Source organism: Drosophila nasuta, chromosome 2R, assembly GCF_023558535.2.
Source record: "Drosophila nasuta strain 15112-1781.00 chromosome 2R, ASM2355853v1, whole genome shotgun sequence".
In the NCBI taxonomy this organism is placed as follows: Eukaryota; Metazoa; Arthropoda; class Insecta; order Diptera; family Drosophilidae; genus Drosophila; species Drosophila nasuta.
In genome coordinates this window covers 13,137,793-13,161,374 of record NC_083456.1, presented here as the reverse complement: position 1 = coordinate 13,161,374, position 23,582 = coordinate 13,137,793, and the positions used below count along the sequence as shown (strand labels likewise).

General features: G+C 40.8%; 2 protein-coding genes across 2 annotated transcripts; both read right to left on the bottom strand.

Moving 5' to 3' along the window:
- Positions 1-99: 99 nt before the first annotated feature.
- LOC132787246 (neuromedin-U receptor 1-like) lies at positions 100-1,963 on the bottom strand (the record flags this gene model as incomplete). Its single annotated transcript, XM_060794177.1, has 2 exons — positions 100-1,476; positions 1,872-1,963. Coding segments are annotated over 2 exons (1,077 nt in total), but the record flags the coding sequence as incomplete, so codon positions are not given.
- Positions 1,884-7,847, bottom strand: LOC132787241 (growth hormone secretagogue receptor type 1-like). The gene is made up of 4 exons (XM_060794171.1): positions 7,332-7,847; positions 5,605-5,767; positions 5,326-5,506; positions 1,884-3,865 (listed from the first exon to the last, which is right to left on the bottom strand). The coding sequence occupies exons 1-4, from the start codon at positions 7,419-7,421 to the stop codon at positions 2,962-2,964; spliced, it is 1,338 nt and encodes a 445-aa protein (XP_060650154.1). The 5' UTR covers positions 7,422-7,847; the 3' UTR covers positions 1,884-2,961.
- Positions 7,848-23,582: the final 15,735 nt, after the last annotated feature.

Genomic DNA, 23,582 nt, shown 5'->3' with positions numbered 1-23,582 from the left:
GCATAACATATATTAATTTCTATTATCAATCAATTCATTCACCAAAATCATATTATTATCTCCCCAAGAAAGAAAAAATGCTCGCCACTTGTCTGACATATTGTAATTATTATGTAAATCAAACAAACAACAAAACAAAAGCATGAACATTTTTTAGAAGTAACAACTAACGGCAACAACAACAACAAATTTGTGTGTTTTTGCATTCAGAGTGATTGGAGAGAGAGAAGCGTAGAATTCGATTAGGCACATAATTAGTGTAATTTTGATGGTAATGATGAGAGACGTTTAATAAAAATTTCATGAACATAAAGCAAGATATCTAAATCACGTTCTTCAAAAACGAAGACATCAACGATATATACTTTTGGTTTCAAAAACGGATTTTACTAGCGTTTATTGACTTCTTCTGAGGTACTTCAGTCTTGACAACAAAATGTTCCACTATAAACTATGACTATGGACTAATATGCTTGAATTCAACTAAATGCTTAGATCTTGCTGGCTCGACGCTCCTGCAAACAGGCAGTGGTAACTGTGGCCGCTGTTGTGCCAATTATGGCTGCACCAAGTCCGCCACGATCACGCTCTCGTTCACGTTCCCGCTCTCTATCCGATAATCCCACCGAGGTGGAAAGACTGTTGCTGCGCCACGTGGAGGAAGTGTTGCGCTCGGTGCCCGATGAGGTTGAGATGGAGTTGATTAGAAATGTTGCTTCGCGACGCAGCGTGCGACGAGCTCGCTGGGTATTGTTCGAGCCTGCCGTCGCTGCTCCTGCCTCGCCTTCAAAGTCCTGGCGGCGTGTTGTCTGCCGCAGACTGCGTCCAATAGCCTGGGCGTGATGGTGATGATGACGATGATGATGATGCGTATGCTGGCCCAGGCAACTCAATAGCAAACGCCAGAAACCGCTGCGAAACTTCGACGACATCAAGTTGTACAGAATGGGATTCATGGCCGAGTTGAGGTACAACATGAAGCGGGAGAAGTATAGCAGATTGTAGTAACCGGCAATGCCCAGACGTTCCACATCCTCGGCGCTGGCCGTGATCACCCAGAGTGTGAAGGCTCGAAAGGGTAGCAGGCAGACAAAGAAGCTGGAGACGACAGCGACGAGCATGAAGATGACCTGCTTGCGATGCTTTCGCATGCCATTGCTCTGCTGATGGCTGTTGCCCTTGGTGCTGACCGTAGATGCTGCCACCGCGGCTGCTGTGGCCGTTGCTGCTGTGATGGCGGATTGCTGTGGCTGCGGCGATGTTGGCCTGTGGAATGCACTATTGGGACGCAAGAGTTTGTAGGCAATGGCCGCATACAGCAGCACCAAGATGCCAAAGGGCACAATAAAGAAGAGTGTGATGCTGCCCACAAAATAGCAGATGGGCCAGAAGCCATCGGCAGCTGTGGCGCAGACCGGGGCATCGGTGCCGTCGCCATAGGGCTCCACGCTGTAGCTGGATATGGCAATGATGGGACTGCAAAAGTTATGCATAGAGTTGGATGAGTAAGTACACAATAATCATAATAATAATAACGTTAACATAGTTTGCTATTGTTTTCAATTGTCTGCAAACTTTAAAACTCGTTGGGAACAACAAACCGTAATAAAAAGAAAAAATGGATCTACAGCAAATTCCGATTGAATACCACTCAACTTAATCAAAGAGCTGGAACGGAAACGGAAATGTCTGTTCTACTTTTCATACACAAAATGGCCAACTATTGTAGACGAAACTTAAGTATGTACACGATTTGATGATTAAGCTACGTCACTAAACTTTGTAAACAAAGTAGCTAAAAAAAGAAATGCTGATGGGAAAACAATTGAATTAAACGATTAAGCTATCAATACATATTTACAATTGCTTACCAGCTATATATTCGAATGATAAATACCAAATCACCAAGCACATCTCGTTTGCTTAGGCTTCGACACGAGTTGCAATACAAAACTTTATTAACTTATAAAGATTATGGCGCCCTTATGGGCGTAAGTACATATTTATTTGTTGTGTATGTGTGTGTGTGGCGGTATAATACATATTTTCGCATTGGTATGTGTGTGTGTAAGTGCGTATAATTGTGCATTGTTTACTTTGTTTGTGCCGCCGCAAAGTAGGCAACACTTTTTATATGGCATCTCAACTAATGCATGTGAATGTATGTGTGTGAATGTATGTACATGCGGCTTGTGCATTGTTCGTTTTATTAGCGCCGCCGCAAAGTAGGCAACAGTTTTGTTATAGCCGCTCATCTAATAGCTGGCATCTTGGAATGGAGCTGAAATGGCCGACAAACTCGACTCGAAAAGAGTAAAAGTAAAAGCATGGGTGGGCAGCGGCCCCAAATGAACTGAAACTATGTATTTCAATACACCTAAATCATGTTTATCCGCCGTCTTGATGGGCTCCCAAGTCGTTGCCCAAACGCATATTAAGCCATTTCCATTTGCCATGCTTTACATGTGCCCGCCGCCTAATGGCGTTCGTGGCCCATCGTCCCGTCTCCCCGCCCCCGAACACGTTTCCAATAGTTCTGTACGGCTGTTTCCAGTTGTAGTTGTTGTAGTGCTTTGGCTGTCGTTGCTGTTATTTATCTTTGGCACTTTCATTCGAGTTTAATAGCCCGAAAAATTGATTGTTTTTTGTGCGGAAATGTCCAAGACGCAAGCAACAGCAACAGCAGCAGCAGCAGCCGATGGACCAGGATCATGAAAAGGGCAAAGCTCGAGCTGTCAACGGCCGTAAGGGAATCGATTATGCTTGCCAAAAACTCGCTCAAAACGCAATTTGTATAGGCGTGGCCAGGATCAGACGACTGTCAACTCCTACTCCTGCTGCTGTTGCTGCTGCTGCTTGCGTCAAATTCCTTGCGAATTGAAGCGTAAGTGTAAACGGGTTATGGTCCATTTTTCTTTTGCACCGATGCTTCATTTGGTTGCGCCTTCGCCACCTCTTTTCTTAGGCCAGATTTACAGCTTCCTTGGCAGTTCCGCCCACAGCGGCGTCGTCGAAGCTGATTTGTTGCTTGTGGCGCCGCGGATGCGGATTCTTGTTGGTCAGCAATCTGCTGTCGCTCTCCCGCCGCTTGCTGCGCATCGTCGAATTCTGAAGCATGGCCATGGCCTCCTGATCACTGCCACAGGGAATATGCAGCTCAATCTTCAGGCGTGTGCGACTGATATCTTCGCTGGTCCTTCGATTTGAGCTGCGGGACAAAATGCTCGAGTTGGTGGCTGCCGTAGCATTCGATGAGTTCGTATTCGTTCCCGTGCCCGTCGACAAGGTGCCACTGCGTCCGTGCAGCTCATGAGGACTACGGGCACTGCGACCCAGAGTAAGCAGCTTGAGCAGGAAGCGACCAGCATCGTGACAGAGGCGAGCGAAACCCTTGCGAAACTTGGTTGACATCAGGTTGTAGAGTATGGGATTCATGGCCGAGTTGAGGTACAGCATGATGCGGCAGAAGTAGAGCAGACTGTAATAGCGGGCGAGGCCAATGTCGTGCAGCGTCTGATCCGTGCTCAATATGATCCAGAGTGTGAGCACACGAAATGGCAGCAGGCAGACGAAAAATGAGAGCACAACGGCGCCCAGCATGAGGACCACCTGCTTGCGGGCCTTCAGACTGAGCTCCGGCTTGGTGGGACGGGCACGCAGCATGGGACCCTGATTGGAGATGAGGTTGCGCGCAATGATGCCATAGAGGACAACCAGTATTAGAAATGGCAGCACGAAGAACACGGATATGGTCATCAGAAAGAAACCAACGGTGGATACACCAATTGCCTGGGTGAGGCAAACTGGCACCGATGATCCATCGATATACTCGACCAGTTTGTACTCAGCCACCCACAGTATGGGGCTAAAGATGGGGAGAAAGAGGGAGAGAGAGAGAGAAGCGAGAAGCATTGTAACGTTGATGGCGAGTCGGGAATTTATACACTATGGATGAAGCGAGAAAGAGTAGATGGTGCGATAGCCAGAACACTGAGAGAGATACGAGATACGTAGAAGTAGGAATAGCAGATGAGCTCGCAGATCAAACATGGGAGCTGCTGGGCAACAGGCTGTCGCTAGCCGTGTGTCTATGTGTGTGTGTGTGTGTGTGTGTGTGTGGCTGCCACTTGGATGACTCTGAATTATGTATGTGCCTTGAGAGAGCAGCAAGATAAAGTGGGCGGTGCGCTTAGCTGCTCTATGCTAGCCGTAGGCGTGCTTTTAAAATGCTTACGCGCAACTTGTGCGGCCTTGTGGCATATTCTTTCGTAGCATAATTAATAGGCAACAGCCGCAGCCAGGAGAGCGTTGTGCCCTGCCCCAAAAAACCAAATGGCAAAATGTGCCACTCTCCCACTGTGCACACTTTTTTGGAGAGAGAAATGTTGTGTTTATTTCATTGTTATGAGCGCAGCAAGATTTGCAAAATTAAAAAAGGGTCGCTGACCGTCCTTAGACATACATATATATATACGATATATATATGTATATATACAATAAGAAAGTGTCAATGAAATGAAATTCCATGATAGCGGACATTGCTGCTTATTAAAGATGACAGGGCGCTGATAACGACAGCTAGGACATGGACATGAACATGGAAATGGACAATGGACAGTGGGTCGTTGAGCCGGAAGTTGAGGCAGCGAGGCTGAGCCGAAAGACAACGTGAAGAAACCAAAACCAGTAAACAGTAGAAATAGAACGTGGAAGAGAGATGTAGAGTGCAGGATAGACAGAGAGTGTGTTCGATGTCTGTTTGAATGTGTGGGTGTGTTTGCGTGTAACACTAACTGCCAATGTTTAGCATGTAAATGGAGAAGTCGATGCCAAACAAAGGCCAAAAACAAAACAAAACCAAAACAAAAACAATGACAAAAATAAGCAGCAACAAAGATATTTGGTGGAAGAAATGGAAAACAAAATACAAATCATTAAAAACGACGACGATTGACATTTATAATTAATGAGCAGGCAACTTAATGCTTTGCTGCATAAATACAGGCTAAAAACGAGAATGAAAGTGAGAATGGGCAAATGGAATCAACCATTAAATCAATGTTCTAATAGAATACATAACTAACTAATTAAAAGACAGAGAGAGAGAGACAGTAGAAATATGTGTATAAGAGATAGAGATAGTGTGTGTGTGTGAGCCACAACCAAGAGCATGCAAAGGATATCGACTACGTGTAATACGAATATTATAATTTAATTCAAGTCTACTTTAAGCACAGATAGAGAGACAGACAGAGAGAGAGAGAGAGAGAGCAGACAGAGAAGACAAGTTCATTGCACTGTCCAGACAAATGTGGTGGAGCTTACCTCGTAAAGAGCGCAGCGATGCCCCAGGCCAGCACACAGATGAGAATCGCACGCGCCTTGGTGCAGACATAGCCGGCCTTCAGTGGCTCACAGATGGCATAGTAGCGCTCGAATGAGATGGCCAATATGGTTAAGACGCTGGCGTGAGCCACCGTCAGCTCCACAAATGGCACAGCTTTGCCTGTGGGACAGAGAGGAGGAAGGTGAAGCAGGAGTATAAATGTAATTGTAATTGTAGGCACACAAAATGTTAATTAACTTCACTCGGCAGCCACTTACACATCTCGTGGCCAAGCACCCAGGTCTCGGGACGTGTGTTGACCTCGACGAGGACGGTGGGCGTGCAGACGAGCAGAACCAGCAGATCGGCAATACTGAGATTGGTAAGAAAGATGTTGGTCGAGTTGCGCATATCCTTTGTCTTCACTATGACGATGGGCACCTGTCGAAATTAGCATATTTGCAATTATGAAATTGCCGTTACAAAATGATTAAACTACAGTTGAGTACTCGACTTTGAGATACTATTAAAGGGTTTTTCTTAGAAATAATGAAGCAAAAAAGTTGCACTTTATGTTCTCCTTATTATATGTATTTTATATGAACAAAAATTTAATATTGCAAGTGTTAATCACCTAATTTTGGAACATTTTGTCATCATTATTGTTGACTATTTATACCCGCTACCCATAGGGTAGAAGGGTATTATAACTTTGTGCCGGCAGGAAATGTATGTAACAGGTAGAAGGAGGCATCTCCGACCCTATAAAGTATATATATTCTTGATCAGCGTCAACAGCCGAGACGATCTAGCCATGTCCGTCTGTCCGTCTGTGTGTCTGTCCGTCTGTCCGTCTGTCCGTCCGTCCGTATGAACACCTAGATCTCAGAGACTATAAGAGATAGAGCTATAATTTTTTTTCGACAGCATTTGTTATGTTTGCACGCAGATCAAGTTTGTTTCAAATTTTGCCACGCCCACTTCCGCCCCCTCAAATCAAAAAATCAAATAACAAGCGTAATTGTAAAGCTAGAATTGCGAATTTTGGTATATATAATAACTACTATAGTAGTTATGATTCCTGAAAATTTGGTTGCGATCAGATAAAAATTGTCGAAGTTATTAAAGAAATACTTTTGTATGGGCAAAACGCCTACTTACTAGGGGTCTAATTTGCTTTGGCCGACAATCTGGTATATTGTGCCGTCTATGGTATATTTTGAATGTTGTACTATATCGATATACCAAATATACCATTTGGTATATTTTTAGTATTTTTAGTATATTTGGTATATTTTTTATAATAATACCCCAAAATATATTTTTAGTATTTTTGTAGTATAATTGGTATGTTTTGAGAATAATACCGCAAAATATATTGCTTTTATTCAAAATGGGTAGCGGGTATCTCACAGTCGAGCACACTCGACTGTAGCTTTCTTACTTGTTTTTATCGACCCTGACTTCGAAATGATATTTGTAATTTCTATAAGGAAAATATAAGTTGCATATAATTGCAATTGCAATTAATCACCTTGAGGTGGTCTAAAATCTAAATTGGAATATTGTGAAATTGAAGACAGCTCCTAACTTAAAATAATGATTACTGTTTTGGCTAGTCAAATTGGAAATCTATAATCAAATGTCCCGACTTTGAGATAATCGCACCTCATATTTAGAGAAGAAGCTATTATTGTTATAATTTTTAATAACTTTGTCAATACAGAATCGTATTTCAAAATTCTAATTTACTTTAAGAAAACAAGAGACAGTTTTAGGTGCTTTAAAGTCTAGTTGTTCACATAGAAGAGATGATGGATTAGAATGTTAACGCAGATTAGGAATATACTCCTATACTTATACGGATCAGCTTACTTAATAAATTTTCGCTAATTTTTGCTGAGCAGTTTAAAGAAAAATTGCCGTGGATTTTCTAATCTGTTTATCTCGACAAATTGATACTAATTTATAATGGCTTTCTATGCTATTTATAATTAGGACTTACCATCACGTTGCCGATGACGCCCAGCAGCATGATGATTATGCAGAAGAACATGGCGGTTGTGCGTATATACGACGGAATCTGTGGCAGCATCTGCTCAGCGTCCTCGTCGATGTAAGTTGCATTCGACTGGATGTTGGTGTTGTTATTGTTGTTGTTGTTGCTGGCTGGATCGGAGCTGGAGCTATCATTACCGTTCGACTGCTCGATGTTGTCGATGTCGGCTGGAATACTATTAGTTGGGTTGTACGCGCCATGGCCGCCACGAGCAGCGCCACGGGATAGCTCAGCGTGCTGCGTCGTCGCCCCTGTTGCTGTTGCATCCTGGCTTGTAGGCTGAGTTGTTATTGTAGTTGTTGTTGGTTCTGTAGTTGTTGTTGTTGTGGCAGCAGCAGAGATCAATAGCAGCAGCAACGGCGGCAGCAGTTTGCCTGAGCCAATCCTGGTCCTGCGTCTGGCCACAGCTTGTGACGGACCAGCGACGCCGAGGCTGCCGCTCAACAATGTCGTCGTCCTGTGTCAAGGGCGCCAAGGAGGGAATCAAATACGCAACATTTGGCACATTATCGCATCAACGCAAAGGAAAAACTAACTCGCTAAGTGCGAGCGCAAAACGATTTTCCGATTTTCCGATTTTCGGGGCAATCGTCGCCTGCTGTTTAATTGGCCAAACTCGTGCCAAGCCTTCAGGCCTTCAGTCAGCCTCAGCTTCAGCGTCAGCGAGGCAGTCACGTCGTAATTGCCCGGTTCTTAAATATGCGCTAATGAAATTAAGTTGCCCAACGGCTTCTCAAATTTACGGTGTCGCTAACAGCTAACAGCTCCCAGTTTCCGCTCCAAATCCTGTTGCCCGCAGCGACATTAAACAAATCAATCAGTAGAGCTTTGCGGTGGTCCTGCTTTCGGGTTCGGGTGGCTGCCGTCCAATTGGATTACGTTGTGTCTGAAGTAGCAAAAGTGTCTGGGATTAGCATTTAAGTAGCAATAGCCCTTGACAGTGCTTTGTGGTGTGGTGTATGAAGTGCTGTGATGTGCTGTGAGGGTTGTGAGGGGATGTGCGGGGATGTGCGAGGATGTCGCTTGCGACAGGAACTAACTGGCCATTGACCAGGGCAGCCAACTGGCTAACTAACTAACGATAATGAATGGAAAGTTCATTAGGCGCTGTCATTTACATAACATTAAAACATCCGACCAATGCGATTAACACTCTTCTTCAACTCTCTCCCCCTTGGTAAGTGGTAAACATACTTCCACCACCCAAGCAATAACTATTGTGCCAGAGTTGTCAAGTCACTTGTAGAGGTCGATGATAATTGCAGTGCTTTAAGCTGTTTACTTATTTAACAAATATATAAGAACTTGCAATTGAAGAACTTGAAATTCTGTGGTGTGGTTAAGTTAATCTGACTATCAATTTATATTTTAAATTTGGAAACGATAAGTTCGTTACTTTTTGAGTACTTTCTTTTCTTCGTGATTAATACAATTTGCTTATAACTACTTTAGCAATATTTTATATACTTTTCCAAGCATTAATTGTCATTGAAAGTATTTCTAATCAGTTAAAAACACACAAATCGTAATTGCAGTGACTTTAATCTGTTTGCTATAAAAAATATGTACATACATATAAGAGAACTCGGATTATTGTTATTTAATTATTATTTGTTAAAACATTTTAAAAATGTTGAAACTATTTGGCATAGGTATTTATGTCTCTGCTTCTAATTAATCAATAATATCTTAATGAGTATAGAGCGTTTAAGGCATTATCAACAAAATTTGAAAACTTTACTCCTCTGATTTATGAGTGTTTTCCTTTCTACTTGATTTATATGATTTACTTTGCTGGAAAATTGAGAAATAATTGTTCTACTTTTCAAATCAATTTTATTCGATTTGTTAAAAGATTTGTTACAATTCTCAAAACTATTTCACAAAATTTGTCAGCGAATAAATAAAAAACTTGAAAGTATCTTTTTAGTTATTTACTTAAAAAGTTGTTATTTCATAATAGCGCATAATTTACCATAAGTTTTAAATTAATTTGAAGCTCTTTTATTGCCACAATTTCTATACGCTTAGCGACTCATTGAGTCCTGATTTCAACACTACTTTCCGGCCTTGTTCTAAGGCATTCAGAGCTATCAAAGTGCTGTCAATGCGAGACTAATATGCAATAACATTTTATGAGTATGAAAACGTGCATACAATTTCAGCTAATACCAGCTGGTAATATCATAAGTTTTGAACAATGAAGCGAGCTACCACAAAATGAACAACAACTGAAGAGAAGCTGTTTGAAGCTGATCCCATGACTCCAATATGTATGATAATTATATTTGGTCTGTTGAATAATAATCACATAAGTTATTAAGAAGACAGACAGTATATGCTTGGCAACCCTAGACGTTATCTGTGATGTTGCCTAACTGGCGATTATCACAGAAGCTGCTACAGTTCAAGGGCCGTCAGGCAAATGGCTTTATTAAATCTCCATTTTTGCACAAATGACGCCAGAGACGCTTAATTGTATTATGCACACAACGCAACACAACACAACACAACACAACTCAACTCGACAGAGCAGACATGACACAATAAGGCGCAATATAACAAGAAAAAAAGCTACAGCCGAGTGTGCTCGACTGTGAGATACCCGCTACACATATTCAAAGAAAAGCTAAGTGTTGCTATATTACTCAGAACAAATACCAAATCAATATACCAAAAAATACTATAATATACTGAATGTTGTAGATGGTATATTTATAAACTATTGTATTGAAAATATATCATTGTGTACAAAATATACTAGATTGTTATCCGATTGTAAACAAATTCAGTATTCATTACGACTGCAGTTATTATTGTATGTAGCAAAAATCGAGTCTAGCTTTAAAATTGCACTTATTATAATACCCTTCTACCCAATTGGTAGCGGGTATAAAAAGAGTGGCAGGAGCAAGGACTTCCGGTGTGTTTGGATGCTCGCTCTCTCAGCAGCGCCATTTTGATTAATTTGATAAATTCATTATGTGCACACCATATTGGTTATGTTTTTGGTCCTCGTCGTTGTCCCTTTTTCCTTTTCCCTTGTCTGTTTTCCTTTGTGTTGGTCACTCGAGTGTACTGTATGTGTGTATGTGTGTTGTATTCTGCCAAGTTGTGGTTCAATGTCCGCAAATGACACAACAAGGCAGCTAACTGCCACATTTGGCTTAAAAATGCGACTTTAACGATGTTGACGATGGTCATCAGCCATCAAGCCATGAGTCAAGGCAAGGGCTGAGACTGAGTCTGAGACTGAAACTAAGACTAAAGCTGATGCTGATGCTGACTGTTTGCTGTGTAGAGTGGCACAATAAAGCCAAATTGGCCAGTGGCTAGTGGCCATCTTTGTTTTTCGGGGCATAATTGTTTAAAAACTTTGTCAAGTAGAAAGACAAATGAAGCGGCCCAAAGTTTGGACGAAGCCACAAGGAGCTGGAGTTAAAGTGGTTATCAATATGGCAGGCAAAGCTGAGAGTCAGTTTCATGGAGAGCACAGCTGCCCCCACAGCAAAAGCAAAAGCAGCAGCTGAAACAACAACTAAAACAACAAATGCGACCACAAACAGGCGGCGGCCTGCATGTAAATCTCAAACGGTTTATGGTTACGAGCAAATCCCAACTGCTGACATGTCGAGCGTGTTGTTGTCGAGTGTCGAGCGGCAGTTTGATGGATAACTTGTGGGCGTGTGTGTAAGCGCCTGACTGCCTGTCTCTGTCTCTGTATCTGTGTGTAAGCTCGGATGTCTGTGTGTGTGTTTCGTCAAGTATTTTTGGTATAATTTAGACGAGATTTGAATAAGGTTCAAAGCTGTTGATGATAATGGAAATTGAGCGCTTTGGCCTGCTCCACACGAAATGCGACTGCGACTACAATAAGAATGTGTAAAGTAGCTGCGTCTTACACTATGTGTATATATCGATGTGTGTGTGTGTGTGGAGAGTGTAACGTTTTTTATGGTATTTAAGATTGAAGGCAATTTATAGCTGACACCCTAATAAAATTAACATTGAAATGGCAATTCGAGGCAGCAATAAGCATCACTGCCAGCCAGCCAAAAACTCAAGAAAGTTGTCATCAACACACACACACACGAACACACTGCGTATGCGTAATGCGAGTGTGCGTATAGTATTTGAAGACACACACGCATATCTAATCAATTTATCGTTCAATAATGGTCGAGTTAGTGGGCTTGCGAAGCTACTTTGACAAATCGCAGTGTTGGCTAAAATAAAGCCGAAATACAAAAATAAAAATAATAAATTAAAGACAGACAGCTAAATTGATTTTGATCACTCTGCGCGGCTTTAATGAGCTATGTAGATGCCAACGCCCGACAGCAGCTCCATCTCAGTTCTTAGCTCTCAGTTCTCACTTCGCAGCTTCTTAGCTTTGAAGCTAACCCCAGCCATGTTTGTGGCACCCTCATTGTTGCGGCTTTTTTTGCTGGCTTGGGGTGCCATACGCTAAATAAATTGAAATGACTTCGTAATTGTATTTGTGACTCTCTCTCTAGCTTTGGCTCTGGCTCTGGCTAAATTAATCTAACTAGTTCGCATGCCAGCGCAGCGCTCGTGTGGAACCAGCAACAACAACAACATTATTTGGGACTACAAAACACTTGACGAACAAAGCGCCATAAAACCAAAAGCTTGTTTTTCAATTGAAGCCACCAAGTGGCGGTGGTAGCAACCAATGGCTCTCTCTCGGTCTCTCGACTCTCGGCTAAAGGTGATGGGGTAGAAAATTGGTTTTGTGGAAGCCCCCCCCAAAAAAAAATTGACATATCCCACGGCCAAATTGCCGCCGTTCATGGCCATGTTCTTGATGTTCTTGGTAATAGTCCTTTCAATGGCAATTAGTTTATGGCTATCGAAACTATTTTTGGCCTTTGTCGTGACTCCTTCTACTCAACGACTGTTGCGCTGTGATTTAATTCGAGTATACTATATATACTATATATATATATTTATTTTTTTTCGGGGTGTCTATTGATTGTGTTTGAAAGTTAAGTTAGTTTGCGCCCTTGATTGTTATTCATGGAAAATGCCAGAGCGCCAGGGAACTGTCAAGAATTTTCCATGCTTTGCTATTTTCAATTTCAGTTACAGTTTCATACCTAAATTCCAGTTGAACTCCAGAGCTAAGCGCAGCATCGTTTTGATGCAAGTCAAGGATATTTGCTCGCTCTAGTTGCCATTTGCCACTTGCCACTTGCCTCTAGCGCTTATTTATGTGTGTTCTCTTTGCCCTGTTTCACCTCCCCTTCCCCTCTGTGTCACAGACTGTGCGTTACAGTTACAGTTACAGTTACAGTTACTGCGACTGTTTGGCACTCAAACAATGCTAGAACAAAGCGAGTTGTGTACAAAAAGTTTTGCACTTTATTATCATTTATTTACTGGCTACTTTTCAAGCACACCTCGCTTGGCACACACAACTAGTGAGTATTATTCTTGGTCGTTCAACTAATGTGCGTTTGGTCTGCACTTGCTGAGCCTTCTCCTGTGCTGCCAGATAAAGGCAGCAGCGCCCGCTGCTTTTTAACGCGAAATTTCACTTTAAGTTGCGCATACGTCGCGTTGGCCCCGTCGCTGTTACATCTTGGCAGCAACTGATGAATGAAATGGCATCCCTTTTCTAAGTATTTAGCGTGCGTTGGCATTGATAAGGCATTGGCCCCGCAGGCAGGCATTTTATCGCCGCTGTCCTGCAGCGGGCCAAAGCGTGGGCCAAGCGGAGGCGGGGGAGTGTGTGGCCATTGGCTGCGGGCCGGGAAACTCGGCAGCTGCTGTTGCTGTCGCTGCTGCTGTCTGCTGTTTGCTGTTTGTTTATTTGTTTGCCATGAGAATTCAAACACTAACACACACATACAGACACAATAAAGCATAGAGGATAGATAGACAAACCATATATAGCTCAGAGATAGCAAACGCTATTGTTTTACGATTGCGTGGAAATTGAAAACAAAAAAAGCAGAGAAGCAGAGAAAAAAGTCAACAGCATGCACGGTTATTGGGCGGGTGGCTCGTGACACCCGACGCTAAAGACACTTTAATTGCTTCGATACACAACAAAAACATAAACATAAAAACACATTTACACACACTTTGTATGTATGTGTGTGTGTGTGTGTAAATATCAGCATGACTGTTTGAATATCTATCTCCCGAATATAGCTGGCCCTAATGTGCGTTCATTTCACATTTGCCTGACCTTCAAACTTATCAAATTTCTCACACACACACTCAGACAGAAGCAGCAGCAGTGTGTTTCGCCTGATCCGCATCCATATGGGATGCAATGCAATAAGCTCCCATGGCACACTTCGTCTTTATGTATGTATATGTGATTGGTATGTGCGTATACTTAATATTGCATTGCTATGCTTTGCCATTAGTCGCTGCCCTCTCTGACTGCTCGACTGCTTTGTCATTTCCGGTGCGCGCGTACAAATTGAAAAATGGCGCTTGCCGCACTTCCGTTCGCATTATTGAGCAGCGCGTCGTTAACTTGAGGTTAAGCATCTCCTACAGGTCGTCGGGGGTTAAGAGGAGCAGCAGAGCAGCCAGAGCAGCACATGCTGCCTGCCATTTCACTTAATTTGTCAAAGCGTGCCCCAGCATTGTGACCGCCCACACTTGATGGGGGCGTGGCCAAGTGCGTGTCGCTGACGTCAGCCAATGCTCCCCATCAAAGTGCCACTTATGACTAACTCACTTATTGAGAGCGAGCTCTGCCCAGCAACTGTGTGTGAATTTGTGAGTGCAGTTGCTGGATTTGAGTGCAAACTGCAGCAGCAAGACAAAAGCGAACACAACCACTTGATTAACTATTGATATTAATATTGTTATTGCTATTGTTATATTGGATGACAGCCAAAGTGTTGCTCGGTAATTACCATTCAGTTTATTAGCTGCAATTTAATGAGCCCGCTGGCTGCATAGTTTGCCAATGGCTCGCTTTCACTGCTCTTTTCTTTTTTGGCCAAAAACATTTTACGAGTTCACTGAACTCTCCTTAAGCAGAAGCTGCTGCTGGGCATATGCAAAGAGCACATTGTAATGACCGCAGGATACAAGTGCAAATGGCTGCGAACGCAGCGCATTTTGGTTACATTCCTCGTTTGGTTTTTGGCCACACATTTTTTATGGCCACCACCCGACGTCGACGTTGTCGTCAAGTGCGCCATGAAAATTGTATTTATTGTGGCATAAAAATATTTATCAGTAAATTAAATACTTTATGCCGTTTTGTAGCCAGTGACCAGTGCGAAATAAAAAGTATTTGACAAATGCTCATCAAGCCAAAAGATTGCATCATAAAACCTGAAGAAGTGCTCACAACACACAACAAATTTTTGCTAAATTTAAACTGCAATCTCAAGTCGAGAATCGCAAATCGCGAAACGCGAATCGTGATTACTTTCGCTCGCTTCCCTGTTGTTGTACAACACACGAATCTCAAGCAATTAATTTGTGCATTTGCAGTGTATATGTGCTTCGGCTTAACTGAGTTATCACGCGAGTTCTTCCTGTTTTTGTTACCAATACGAAAATAAAACCAGAAAAACGCGTTAATACGCACCAAAAAGGAAATGGCATTCGAGCAAAAATATTACAAACCAACGGCCTCTCGGACGTGTGACGGGGGCGGAGGGGGGCTTGAGTATTTTTTTAAATTAAACGGGCATCTGTTTGCAATTAGAATTGCAAATGTTTGGCAGACAGCGCGCGGTATGAAGTCCAAAGGGAGAAGGCTGAAGCGCTGGAGAAGGCCGCCTACCAAAAATAACTACATTTAAAACGCGCACACAGAGGGGAGGAGGATGGGGAATGTGAGATTGCGACTGAGATGCGATGAGAGTGATGCTGATGCTGAACAAGAGGCGCTAAGTAGGCGTGGCTGCCTCAGCCGGAAACCGATGCCTAAGTGCGGAACAAGTGGCTGCGCCTCGATTCCAAGGATTGCGTAGGCTGCACATTTTTATATACACTGCAAAAAGAGTATACAAACTTTTAAGTAATACCTTTTAGTAACAGAGTTATTGAGCAAAGTTATCAGTTATTTATAAAATTAACTTCAATTTTTTGCTTGGCATAATATTTATAGAATAGTGAAATTAACTACAATTATTAATTAATTAAACAAATTGCACTTTGCTTGACATTTTCAACTAAAGTGGTTAGTTTAGTATAAAATCAACATTTTATAAATATACTTTATATTATAGTTTATTTAAATATTTCTAGATAAAAAAGGTTCTATTCATTTCATGCAAAAACTAGCTAAAAATTAAATTTGTACAGCATTAAGAATTGACTTTTTTCACTGTTTTTTAGTCACAAACATTTTATTCACATTTTATAAATTAAATTACCAAAAAGTTGTACTTTGTTTCTTTACATTAATTATATAGCTAAGTCGAGCCAACAAACCAACAATTTTTGCATAAAGAAAAGCTTTATTCAATTATATTTAAAACTAGCTACAAGTTACACTTGTCCTTACATATTTAACTAGATTTTTTTGGTTGTTTGACACTTCAAGAGATTACATTATTCATTGAATTGTTTGAATTGGTCTAATTACCAAACTATTTACACATGAGGAAAACTATGTCTCATTTCTAAAAGTTGCACTCTTTTTTTGTAAATTAACTTTCATTCACTGTTTGTCACTACTTATACATTCTATATTCACTTCTAGCTATAAGTCGTTCCTTGTCAAGCTTATTAAACAATATATCTTTCATTGCTGTTAGACACTGAATTATTCAAGGAGTTAAAGATACATTATTTATTAAGTAATTACACTTGAAGCAAACTGTGTCTTTGTTGTAAAACGTTTCACTTTATTTGACACTTTCAATTAACTTTATTTCGCTGTTTGACACCACATTATTTTTAAAGTGAAGTTGATCTTATTAACTAAATTCTTTCCACATAACCACCAACTATATTCGTTTTTAAAAAATTACAAATATTAAATTTTTCAGCCTATTAAATTTACATTTTTTCACTTTTCGCCAGCACATTATTCACACAGTTAGAGTGTTTAATCTTCTGTTTGCTGTCGTCCGCAGTTTTTGCGTGTTTCTCTTTTATTTTTTTACATGTTGTGAGAAATTCTGATGCGCCCAGAAACAATTTGAACGTAATGACGAAGAAAGTTGTTACTTAGCCTGTGGCTCATTTGTCAGCGATTGCTGAACACACAGAGAGAACCCAGCCGAGCAGAGAGTGTTGTGAAAGGGAATCCTGTAAGGAGGACAGTGGAAGCATAATCCGAATGGCTCATACAAATAACCATGCATAAATTTTATAAGTATGGCGTGAAAAAGCGGCTGTCTGTTTACTTATAGATATTTGCTTAGTCGAATTTTGCTGTTGTGTTGCTTTTACACTCTCTGGCATTCAACAGAAATAATAGAAAAGGATACATTCGCAGCTGTCCTTAGAGGTCTGCGAATTTAACTGAACTGAATCAATATTTCATCGATTTATATTGGTAATTGCCCACTTACAAAGCTCCCAATTTAATTGGATTCTATTTAAAACGAATTAAAGTCCATTTCCACATAAATAATAACTTAAATAGGCCATGTTTGTCCTTGTTTCGCGCGCCATAATAAAGTAAATTTCCCTTCGAAATTTCTTTGAATTATTTTTGCAAAAGTCTATGAAACTTTCGACACATTTCAATTGATTTTTTTTGGCCAGTTCGGATGAGTCCAGAGCTGGCCAATAAACTTAATAGGCTGAATCAATAAATATGCTATAAATAGTGTGCTTAATTATGGTCGTAAAAAGACGCTTCCTCTGCCCCCCTGCTGTCTTGTTTCCTCCTCAGATCAGGTACAATAGGTTCTAATTGCGGCAATTGCCACTGAATGGGAAATTTGTTTCTAATTGTTCAGTTTGACGTAGACGTAGCCAAAAATGAGTTTTGAAGAAATGATTATACATTTTAGTTGTAGCCATATGGCAAGCAAAGCCGTTACAGATTGAGTTTATTAAATGGCAGTCATAATTCAACTAGTTGCCCAAGGAGCGAGGAGCGAGAATCGAGAATCGAGGAGCGTGTGTTTTTATCCTGGACGTCAGGAAGTCACGGCACAATCTTAATAACTCATTTGTTATAGCGCACAACACAACAAGCTGCAGTCGAGTGTAGCCATAAGACCCATCATAAAAGCCACACACACACTCGCACACACATGCACACACATATGCTGTGCTGTGCGTAAAAAACAGTCGAAACGGCCTTGCCTGGCAGCAAACATTTGACTTCTAATTAAGAGCCAAAAGGCCAAACAGCATAAGCTCAAGTGGCAAACAGAAAAATACCTTCACACACACACCCACACACAAAAAGCACGAAGCACGGCGATGATTAAGTGGCCCACGTAGAGAGAACCTTTCAGCAGAGAGATGTTCCCACTGTTGTCGGTCGAGTGGGTGGCGTTGGGGTGGCGTTGGGGTGGCGTGGACGACCGCCTCCTGACTTGGCCTTCATTTGCTATGCGCGTGCTAATCAAATTGGGTCTAGTCCGTGTCTACGCTTTTGTCTATGCCCCCCACCGGTGTTTGTTGTTGTTGTTAGTGTTGCAAGTTACGCGGTTGTCTTTGGTGTATGTGTGTGTGTGTGAGGTCGCTTTCGGGTTGTTTATCAGTTGTCTGCGCCTAATGTGTAAGTATGCCAAAAGTGATTGCATAATTATGCAAATGCCTCGGCACAATATACCTCTAATGAATTACTCAGACACTCAACTCTCTCTCTCTCTCTCTCTCTCTTCCTCTCTCCTTCCTCAAAAGAACATCGTCTCAGGCATCTGTCGAGTCGAGTGTAAACAATTTTCAACTGCCAAAGCTGCCAAACTGTCGACTGCCAAACTATGTTAAAAGAGCTGGCACCTCCTTCTAAACTTGATTATGTAATAATTTGTTATAGCTCCTGACAGCCAAAACGGCTTGAGACTATAATTACACGCGACTCGTTGCGGATTGCTCGTAATCGAATTAGTAGTGAGACCCAAAAACTAAGTCAAACGTGTTGCGAGACAATTAACAGGAGCAACTACGATTAAAGATCAATAATTGGGCACGAATTGGAAATGCAAATGACTTTCGATGGGTCATCGCTGCTTTCAACAGTTCAACTCACATACTCATACTCATAAACTATATACGATCATTTTGTTCCATGTTTTTGTTTATTTAGCCAACTATAAAGAACACATTCGCCAAAGTTCTATCGAAATTTTAGTCATAAAACTGTTTTAGCACGTCGGGCAAAGAAAGAAAGAAAAACTAAAAGTAAGGTAAATAAATATGATATGAATAACATAAATTGTATATTCCAATGATGGGTTATAGTTTTTCTACTATATATTTTTTCTGGGTTAAACAAATGCAATAGGCCCCGCCCCGCCCCAGGGCGTCTTTTTTTTGTGTGTGTTTTTGGGAGGGCTGTAATAAAAAAAAAACCACGACGCGCCTTTTATTTGCATTGCCTTGTGACAGTTGGACTTAATTTTGAAAAGAAATTCACGATGATGAAAATGTTTTCGTTTTTTTTTGCGCGTTTTGTGACTCACAATAGCAACGATAACAACAACCACAGCAACAACAACAGAAGAAATTTCTTATTCAAGTGGCGTGCAGGCGCGATCAGGCCCAAAAAAAATACAACGAAAGCACATATTCGAAAGGTCTCTTCCACACGCGTCTGGCAAATCAAACGGACAACTCACTAACTGTCTGACTGATCGCTCTCCATTTCATCCTCCTTTCCGTCCCCCTCTTGGACAACTACATGATTTGTCTTCCTCACATTTTTCCTTTAGTTTGTGTGTTCGTTTTTTTTCCAGCTCGTAATTAGGCACAACATTATGCGTAAAAAATGAGACGCTGCCAAAACGCAAGCAAAGCAAAAAAGATAAATTCGCAACATGAAAGAGTAGCGCATAAATCAGCATTTAGACTCGTATAAATAAAGTCATTTGATTTGGAACTCTGGCGCTCTCTATCTCACAAAACGTATCTTTCTGTTTGTCTGAATGTCTTTCTTTCTCTGATGAGAATCGCAAAAGGCAAAGCCCAATCAACTTGTGTGTGCTGCATGAGAAAGATGCCCAAAGACCAGTCAAACAGTCACAGTCACAGCCACAGAGTGAGGCGCCGGTCTGCGTGGCGTATACGCAATAAATTTTCATATTTCATATTCGTACGTTCTGTTTCATATTCGTACGTTTTCGGACTAAAACTGATCCATATGACGTTTCAAAGCAATAACAACAACAAAAAAACAACAGCACAAAATTATAAACAATAAACTTGGCAAATTTTCGAGGGGGGGTGCGGAGGGGAGGCGTTCATAAAAAGTGTTTGGTATGAGTAGAAATTTTGTTGGATTGTAAACAAAAGAAAAGGCGGTAAAGCTGGCTATAACAGATGTTGCATTTATAGGCATTTAAGTACGCTGATGATGTCTTCTTAAACAAATAAAGCGCCGGGTATTTATAAATAGCACGTGCTTATAAATATTTAGTTGATTGCCATACATATTTCATGCACTCGTACTTAGACTAAGCCAATGTCAAGGTTTGCTTAGCGTCTGTCCATATGTGCCCACAGTTGGCATATGGAAGTCGAACACACATCTGAAATGAAGTCGAAAAATGTTGTGCGACAGCTTGCCGGAGGCTCAAGTGCGTCACAAGGTCTGATAAGGTAAGCGAGGAGAGGCAGATGGAAAAAGGCTGCCACAGTTTCTCAAGTGCAACAAATGGCAAAGCAGCAACATCAACTACTTCAGCTTTAAAGTTGAGGGGATGATGACGGAGCGAATCGCAATCGCAATTGCGATTCGCAATCGCATTCTCATTTAACAAGCAATGGCATTAATTTGTCAATGTTTATATTAACGTCTTGAAATCAATATTATCAACAGAATTAACATTAGGCATTAATAATGATGCTAAAACGCTCTAGACTCGAGACTCGAGACTACGACGTGTTGGCCTGGCCCAGAAGGTGGCAGCTCGCACTTGGCACTTGGAATTGAGAGTATGGGGCGGAAAGGGGGGTGGGGGCTAGAAATGTGATTAAAACACGTATGTATGCAAATGCCGGTGAGCCGTGAGTTTAATGAGTTGTGAATCAACAAAAGTGACAGCGCCAACAGGCGAACAGCCTCTCAGAGGTGTGTTTCAATAATATTCGGTACTATATAGATACACTTGTATATTAAATGCTGCGATCGAGAGAATGCTTTTATTTGGGGGAGCAGGTTGACTCATAGATAAAAAAAATATATTCTCTGCATTTTTATCGCTCACTTCAGTTTTATGTTATGCTGTTAATACTATTAAGCTTTATCAGCTCAATGCAAACTTTGCTATCATTTAAACAAATATACACCGATTTTAACCGCATTTCAATCAAGAATAAAATACCCGAAAAATAAAACTTACCTAGTTTAATATTTGCAGAAACGATCAAAGGGAATTTCCGTTTCGTGTTTAGAATGTGCAATTGTCTTTGCGTTGCATTAATTTCAGAGATGTCAAACTTCACGGCAACAACGAAACGAAATACTTTTTTATGTTTTGCATATAATTAAGAAAACATTAACACGGCGACCACGGCGACCACGACAACCACAACAACCACAGCTAGGGGCCAGTGGGGCAGTGACAACGGCGTTGACATTAATGGCAGCCACAAAGTGCATCGAGAAATAATAATCACACAGACAGACAACACGCACTCACACTCACACTCACTCACACACTCACGCACTCCCTGACACACTAGTGAGCGATAAAGACAAAGCGAAGAAGTGGCCCCAAAATTATGTCGGGGCATGGACAATGCAATGCACCTGTCACTGCCACTGCCACCACTGTGCTTTGTGTCTGCCGGGATGTCACTCATTCACACTGATGTACCATCAAATTCAAAATGCGACCAAACACCGGCAGAAGTAACGCGCTATTTTCTTATTTCTTGTTTTTATGTGGGCCACGCCAAGTGATCCAGTCAACCGCTCGACGGCAGGTTTTCCAAAAGACTGAAAACACAACATTTTCTAGCAAAACAATTTTCATACACCGACCACAATTTGCCGGCTAGCTTCAGCCAACTGTGCGTTCGGCAATAAAAGCTTTTCGTGGTAAAAAAGCTTTCGCCAGCTAGCAGCACAACAGTGGGGGAGCTTTTACGGCCAATGCTTTCGACTACTACTATTGCGAATACTATGCATATCATTTTATGTTTTGGCGCGCAAAAGCACAGCATGCCATGGGCTTTTGTGAATGGCGGAGCACAACAAAACGTTGCGCTAATTGAGCGTGACAAGTGCTGCAGGGCGAGAGCGAGTGCGAGACGAAGACGGAACGATGCGATGCAGAGAGAAAAACGTAACAGTAGCAGCAGCGCTTGAATAAAACGTGCGTAAAAGCTGATTTAGCTCGATTACGGTACAGGGTGACGATGACAATGTGAATGATTGAAAATGCGACTTGCGACTACGACTGCTCTTTTGTGTGCAGGCATTTGACACGCCATCCATCATTATCGAGGATTTGGGTTTTCAATTGCAGTAATCCACCTATCATAGGGGGAGTCTCAGCTGTATACTTGGTCTTAAATTATGTTATGAATATACATATATTTTAATGGAAATTGAGTAATAGCAACATTTCGTCACATCAATTCTTCACAGTATTTTCGAACTATTAAGTAAATTATTCAAGCTTAGTGTTGGCGGAACAAGTATTTCATTATGTATACAGAAACTCACACATAAAATAAATTCTATATTACTTAAATTTAAATTAAATTAAATTATTATACTTTTTATGCAAAATGTTATATTTTTTATTTTAATAAAATTTCAGGTTTTTTATAAGCCCTTTTAAATTTATGTGAATGTCAACATAAGTAATTATTGGACTTTTATATTGTTTTTATTTCTTTTAAGTTGAATTCAATTTTCTCATGAATGTGAACTATTAACGTATACCACATTTATTTCCATCAAACAAATTAAATAAATTTATCATTTTATTGTGTATATATTAAATGAATTATGTAATACTTTATATTTATATTTGATTGTATACTTTTAATTTTAAATTAAATTAATAACAGTCAAGTTGAAAGAAACAATTTAAATATTATTTATTACTTAAGCCTACTCAGCGTTTAGACTTCTTTTCATAAGCAAGCTTGATCACTATATTTTTGTGTTTCTATTTTTAGCTGATATTAATATTTTATTGGCATTTTTGACAATAGAACTTCCACGCGTGGGAAATGTCAGTCGAGGTTATTTTTGCCAGATATAGTGCAAAGAAAATAATACATTTGTTATTGAAAAGATGACAAATGGGCAACACCCAGTTTACGGCATAATAACAGTAATACTTAGAAGAAGATTGCTGCAATTAAAGTGAAAGACCAAGATCATGTTTTTACCAATTAGGTAAAGCAATTGCAATTCAACTTCATAATGAGGAAGTCTGGCTAGATAGATGATTAAATATGGCAATTGAGTGGAAAGTAGTAGCTACGATTAAGTATCCATTTAGGCGCAGTGCAAATCTTATCTTGTTGTCAAGTTAATGACGGCATAAGTATGTCGTTTTCACTATATTGATTTAGCAAGTGTTAGACTGTGAGATAAACCGCCTAATGTGAGGCGTGGAGCGAATCGGTTGTTTTAATTACTTCATTAACATTTTGTGACAGTTTTGCATAGATTTTTATCGAAAGTTGTTGGAGCTTGTTTTAGCTCGCTGAGTGTTTGCTATTACTATTAAGCAGCTGCAGCTGCGTGCACGTAAGTCAAGCAATTTTAATTAGTTTAACCACTGCACACACATTAATAAAGCAGAGCTCAGTTGGATTCTAATGATTATTTAATTGCAGCTGGATTTGTGTCTGTTGTCGAACATGTTCTAAGCCAGCGCAGCGCAGCTCAGGCGAAGGCGTTAAGAACTTCACTTCCGTATGAGAATAAGAATTCTTGCAAGTAATTCCGCACGCGAAGCCAATTTCTGTGGCGGTCATGGCGCCAAAATCGACAAACAATACAAGAATTGCCATAAATATTGATAGCATGGCCAAAAATTGACATATTGTCATTGTCATTGTCATGTTTATCATGACGTATACTTGATATCTGGG